At 41.4% G+C, this 6,248-nt stretch overlaps 1 protein-coding gene across 4 annotated transcripts in view; it reads right to left on the bottom strand.

Moving 5' to 3' along the window:
* Window positions 1-801: 801 nt before the first annotated feature.
* Window positions 802-6,248, bottom strand: part of IPO13 (importin 13) — a 60,461-nt gene continuing 55,014 nt past the window's right edge. Inside the window, exons 16-20 of one of the 4 annotated variants that reach the window (XM_042463296.1) lie at window positions 4,616-4,682; window positions 4,271-4,329; window positions 3,881-3,970; window positions 3,447-3,628; window positions 802-1,982 (exon numbers count right to left, since the gene is read on the bottom strand). In XM_042463296.1, coding sequence (XP_042319230.1) covers window positions 1,883-1,982; window positions 3,447-3,628; window positions 3,881-3,970; window positions 4,271-4,329; window positions 4,616-4,682 — 498 coding nt within the window. In that variant the 3' untranslated portion in view covers window positions 802-1,882. Of the gene's footprint in view, window positions 1,983-3,446; window positions 3,629-3,880; window positions 3,971-4,270; window positions 4,330-4,615; window positions 4,683-6,248 lie in introns of those variants that run through there. The other 3 variants (XM_042463297.1, XR_006103516.1, XR_006103515.1) reach the window with 3 other exon arrangements.

Raw genomic sequence — 6,248 nt, 5'->3', positions numbered from 1 at the left:
GTCCCTATTAGATTACTGTAACACACAAAATGTCCTGGAAGCTGGAGCTAAAGCAAATGCACGGTAAACCCTGCTGAAAGGAACAGTAAGGATAGTTTTAAAGGAAATTGGCTTGCCTGTCAGTACTATATATTTTTGGTCCCAATTCAATGTGCTTGTGATAACATTTAAAGCCCTAAGTGCCTTGAGTCCTCAATATTGAAGGAGCATCTTCTTGTAGGTGCCTGACTGAAGATTGCTGGAGAGGAACTGCTTTGTGTCCCACTAGCATTTTAAACCAAACCCTCAGGGGCCCAAATTGATTTGATCCAAATCTACATGTGTGCATGTTTTTAAATTATTTACATTTTTTATGTTTTAGTCTGTTTACAGTATTCTTACTATTTGTTTTAAACTGCTTTACCATTATTTGATTGAATGATCCAATGTCTCTTCCATTGGCTAAAAGACCATCTCTTATTCTCCTATGTCTGAGAGATTTCCATGGCTGTTTTGATGTCCTGTCAGCTACTGAAGGGGTTCTTCCATCATTGCTTACTGATCCTTAGCTGAGATCCAGTAGATGTGAGGAGTGTTCTGCATGTTAGCATGCTAATTTTTAAGATTTAGAGACCTAATTTTGTTTCATCTTATGTTCCTTCCCAAAACATTGTCCTTTCCCTTGGAAATACAGTACAGAAATTCCAAATCAAATTTATGTAAGCCTCCAGTGCTCTCACCAGTTTGGTATCTAAAGAGTGTTCTTTTAATCATTTGGTGATGGGTTTGGTTTGCTCTCATTAAAAAAAAATGAGTTCAGAGTTCACATCATACCAAGGAGCTTTTACTCCTTTTTATACAGGAGTCAAGCAAATGGAAAAGTACTGTAGTAAACTTGAGTTACTACTTTTATGGAAGCTAGGTAACTACTCCCAGGGGAGGGGAGGGGAGAAATGGCACCTAGAGTGGATCCGAATTGCAGCATGGCTCCACTGCAGTCTTCAGCCTTGTGGCATCAACAACTCCAGTATGAAAAATCACTTCCTCCTCTTCCTAGTCCCTCTTCATCCAATCCCCAACCCCAACCACTGCCATACACTCCCAGATCTATTGTGGCATCTTAAGCTTAGATAGAAATGTCACCAGGACTTTTTTCATCTTTCACGGTCGATCTAGCAGCTATTGTTCACATCTTCACAGCTTTGAAGAGGTAAGTTAAATATGATCTCTCCAGAATGCTGCCATATGTTACAAAAGGCAAATGTGAAGTAGTTAATAGCATACACACCTTAAAGAATGCCAAGGATGAGCAAAATATTTGCTTCTCAGAAACTGCCCTTTGTCCTACCTTACTGCAGAATCTGAATTTCCTTTAGAAGGGATAAATAGATAATTATTTATTACCCACTTAGGGTAGGGCAAATGGAAGTATAACTGCCAGTGCCAGCATTCAACCTCTTCTATCCATACTGTCCCAAATTAATCTTCCCCACCATCCACAATTCACTGAAGACCACAACTTAGAAAGAGTCTTAATGTAATTCAAGGCTGCATGGCCTTCCTCTTCCGTCAGACACAAGCTGCCACATGCAGGGCAAGGGCAGACTTTTTAGGAACAGACAATACCACAGATATGTCTACAGGAACGTGCCAGGGAGGCAAGGGCCAATCATTGCACTGGCCCAGCATGGGGAGGGGCTGTCCTCAGCTCCAGCTTCTGGTCCAAGTCCTTGCAGCCTGCTGCCTCTGAACATGCAGGAGGGATGGACAACAAGCCCATCTGGAGAGGAGCAGCCTCAGCAGGTTAGGTGAAGAGTTATTGTCCTGGTTCAGTAGCAGCATAGGGCAGTGACAGGTAATCAGCAAAGCTGTTCTTGCTGCATTTCTTTGTTTCATGACTCCATCAATAGTCTGCTGTGTATTCAGTACCATGCAGTCCCCGGCAAAGCAGCGTGAACTCTTTAACCATCTCCTTCACACGTCGTTTGTTCACACGTTCTCTGCTAACACAAAGGAAGGACAGTGAAAACCTGACATACAAGATCGATGGATAGTACACAAGGTGGTATTGGACAACAAAGGGTATATCTAGTGCTAGGTCAGGTGTTTGTACATAGCCACACTTTCTGCACATAGCCACAATGCTTCCACTGTTAACACCACCAGCACCTAACCTATTTCTCAGATGCCTTTACCTGTAGGCATCCTACAGATGAAATATATAAAAGGTGAAAATAACAGCAACAGTCTGTACTATAAAGCAATAGTATCTGCGAAGAATAAAATAAAGGATAATTTTACTGGTCTAAAGCTATTTATACACACACACACACACAAACACACAACCTCAGCAAATTGCTTCCCAGAAAATGCCATGAGCAGTGGCATGACCAAGTAGATCCAAGTACAAAGAGATGCTCAGTGCAGGCATGTTCCAGGTGTAATTGCTAAGCTCAACTGTATGTCTATTGTATTGAGACACCCATGCTTTCCCTTCTTCCAAGTGACAACTGGTTGAGAATTCATTTCAGCTTATCAATTACAGTACTTGAATAATCTAGCAAGTTTCCTCATCTTGAAGCTTTCTTTGGTAGCGTAGATATGCAAATGGCTGCATTAGTAGTGGTGTTATTACTTAGATCACCTGGGTCAAGTTAATTGACACTTCTGATTATTGGGAGAGGATGAACTAGACTGAAGTAAAGCAGGGGAGTTTTAGTAATAAAATTCTTCAAGGAAGATGACCTAGTAAGCAAATTTCAATAAGAGGGATTCTGAATCTGAGTGATAGTTGTAGGTTCATAAAGGGAAAATTTTAGCAACAGTAAGATATCCGATTAAAAGAATGAAACCCTGTGTATTAGCTTAGAAACGACATTTACAGTGGTCCCTTGCCTTACGCAGGGGATCCATTCCGGACCCTGCTGCGTAAGGCAAGTTCCGCCTATGTTAGAGTCCCATTGAGGATAATGGGGCTCGTGCATGTCATGGTGTGCGTACCATTCATTAAATGATGAGTGGCTTCCAGCATAAGCTGGAAGCTATGTAAAAGGTGCAAGCGTATGATGTGGGTGCACTGTACATTTGTTTTCTGTTCAACCTTTTTTTCTATTGTACTTTTAATATTTTAATTTGTTTTGGCTCCCAAAAAGGTAGCTACTATTTATTTTATTCAATACTAGACTGAGGTAAGTTAATAATCCTTAAATTTCTTGGCTGTAGGAAACTAATACTGTATAGTCTTTCCATCAGATCTTCAAGGATCCTGGGTTTCAAGTAAGTTCTTTGTATACAGAAATCTTGATAAGTACTACTGAGAACCTTTAAAGTGCTTGGAGCTAATATTTCTAACATTAACAATTCCGTCCTGCCAACTTCAAAGTACAGAAGAAAATTCATGAACTGGGGAAACCCCCTTACGCATCTCTAATTCTATCTCTCAGAAAAGGCATCAAGAGGGGACAGACCTAAGAATTTGCTGGCTGAAAATCTCCTTCTGTTCAGGGCTGACACGGGCTGATGGAAAACCATCTTGCTGCATCACTTCCTTTATCCACACACTCAAGTAACTGAAGCAATGTTTGTTGAGAGCAAAAAGAATCTCAGCAAAGTGATCCATCAAATTGCGTGAGGCTTGGCCTCCTACACCCTGCAGGAACAGAACAAATATTGTTAGTTCTTCCAGGAGACTACGAGGCAGGTGGGAGCTTCATATTATAAGGCTAGGAAGGCTCTACCAGCCAGAGCCATGGGTCTAATTGAGGGCTTCAGTGGATTTAACAAACTTAAAAACCTGAGGTGGCAACTTCCCAAGAAATACTGTGGCTGAATGAATGAAACTCAGTGGGACAAGTGAACCCCTTCATTGTTCCCAAACGTATCATGAAGTCTCACTCCCTACCTCAAGGACAGCTTGCAGCAATATTTTGCCATTCTCATGTACCACTTGTCCGACAGGTGAAATCTCCCCACAGCGTGGTAACAATTCAGTCTGTAACAAACAATTGGTGAGAAAGAGGTACTGCAAACTCTGTGTTGCTTGAGAAAAGAAAAATACATTCTCAAATGGAAGAATGCTCTTTTCCTGCATGTAAAACAACCCAAGAGAACAGAGGAACATAAAGATGGGAGAATATGTCTCCCCTATTTCCAATCTTGCCCCGCCCCCAGTGGCAACATCAGTCTCACCAGTTCTGAGTGCTCCTCCATCTTGTCCTAAAACAACAGCATCCAAGCCACTTCCCCTAAAAACAGCTCTCCTTGTACCACCAGTCAATAAGCAGATACTCACAAAAAAGCCACAGGCAGCTTTGACAGTTGGGGCTTCAGGGAATTTCAGGGAGATCACACCTAGACAGAAAAAAACAGTTCGGTACTCAACTAGAATAAACCCTTACTTTTCTTATGGGCAGAGAAGAAAATTTCCCCCATCCCAACTCATACATTTTACATGGAATTTTAGATTGTCTGAAATTGGAGATGTTTCCACAGCAAAAAGTGAGACTTTAACTCCACTTCTTGCATTTGTCTAACTCAATAAGGAGCATAACACCCCTTTGATTATATCACCTTCTCCAATCACTGCAAAGCCACTCAATATTAGAGGAGCTCTGTTTTATGAAGTTAGCCTACTTACCACAGTGGAACACTGCTTTGACATCTAGGCTGCTACACAGGAACAAGTCTGGTTTCCTTTTGAGGGCCTGCAAGGCACACACACATACACAAGAGAATAAACACAGCTCTGGAAAGCCAGGGGCAAGCAAGTGCCAAAGAAGAGTTCCCTGGCCATGGCTGGCATGTGCTCTTACCTGGCCATCAGCCATGGTGCACAGAAACACAGATATAGAAGAAAAGCAGAGCATATAAACTGGGCACGTCTGAAATGAAGGGCTCCAGGTAATCAGGGCCCTCTTAAGAGACAATAATGGATGCTTTGCCCTAGAAAGCCTCACAGGATTCCTATTTTACTACAAATGAAGGTATGTAGAGATGTGGGGAACTCCAAATTATCAAGGAAGCAGAACAATCTAGCTGAAAAATCTTCATTAAGACATGTGAGTGGTAGTTTACTGGCCTTTATAAATACTGCTTCCTGGCAGCATATTTCAGCACCATAGACAGCAAATACAGGGAAGAACTTCACAAGCATAGCTTTTTCAGCACTGTGGATAGCAGCCCCTACTGTCTTCTCGTTCCTGAAGGACAGAAGCATCTGCTTCATCAAAGCATTCTCAAATGTAAGGAATACACGCACACACACGTTCAAGGAAGTCATGTTTGCCTTCAGCAAAATATAACAAAATCCAAAATCCACAACCAGCAATTGGGCCAACTCCGCCATTGAAACTTTGCTGGCTTCTTCATCTGGCACAGATGTTAAAAATCATACAGGAGAAAAATTGTGATGATTTCAGACTCACAGGCCTGCATTATATCTGAGATGTTGTCAGTTAGTATGGTATTGGGGGATTTCAGTGCAGGCAGAGGCTACTCCCTTTATTGGTCACGTGAGGACTAGGGACAAAGAGCAATAAAACACAGTTAATAAAATTTAATTCCATTAGTTGACCAGCTGGATCTCAAGAGAAATTACTTTTCTCAGGCTAATAGAGCTGAAATTTTATTACCTGACTTGTATTGCTCTTTATTCTTGGACCTAACGTGGCCAATAAAGGGAGTGGCCTCGACTTACACTAAAACCCCTCAATACCATACTGACAACTTCTCAGATAGAACATAGGCCTGTCACTCTGACATTATCACCATTTTTCTCCTCTATGACTTTTAACATCTTTGCTTCATGATGAAGCCAGTGAAGCTTCCAAAGTTTTGCATAAAGTACATTCTGCTTTGGAATTGCCCCAACAAAGATATCACTGCTTGTGGATTTCAAACACATGGCTTAACCTATTAGCAAGCAGGCCCCTAACCAACTTCTGCACTTTCTGTGGTCTGAGCCACATGAAACATAGTGTACCTGCAGATAGAACCATATTATACCTCCAACTAGACTCATAGTTTCAATGAATTGGCTTCAATATCTTTGCCTCTCCAGCTTCCCTCCCCTCACTGTTACTGCTTTCACAACCAGAGGAAGAGACAGAAGAAATAAAGGACTATGTCTCTTTCCTCAAATAATACCAAAACACAGGTAACAATTAAACTGAGCTTTAACTTGTCTACTGCTTTCTTTTGCTCAAAATCCATCTGTGCTACCATGTACAATTCACAAATTTTTATACTAAAATTATCACTTAGTATTCCAA

The sequence above is a fragment of the Sceloporus undulatus genome, chromosome 4, assembly GCF_019175285.1.
Source record: "Sceloporus undulatus isolate JIND9_A2432 ecotype Alabama chromosome 4, SceUnd_v1.1, whole genome shotgun sequence".
Classification (NCBI taxonomy): domain Eukaryota; kingdom Metazoa; phylum Chordata; class Lepidosauria; order Squamata; family Phrynosomatidae; genus Sceloporus; species Sceloporus undulatus.
This window is presented reverse-complemented; position numbering and strand designations above follow the sequence as displayed.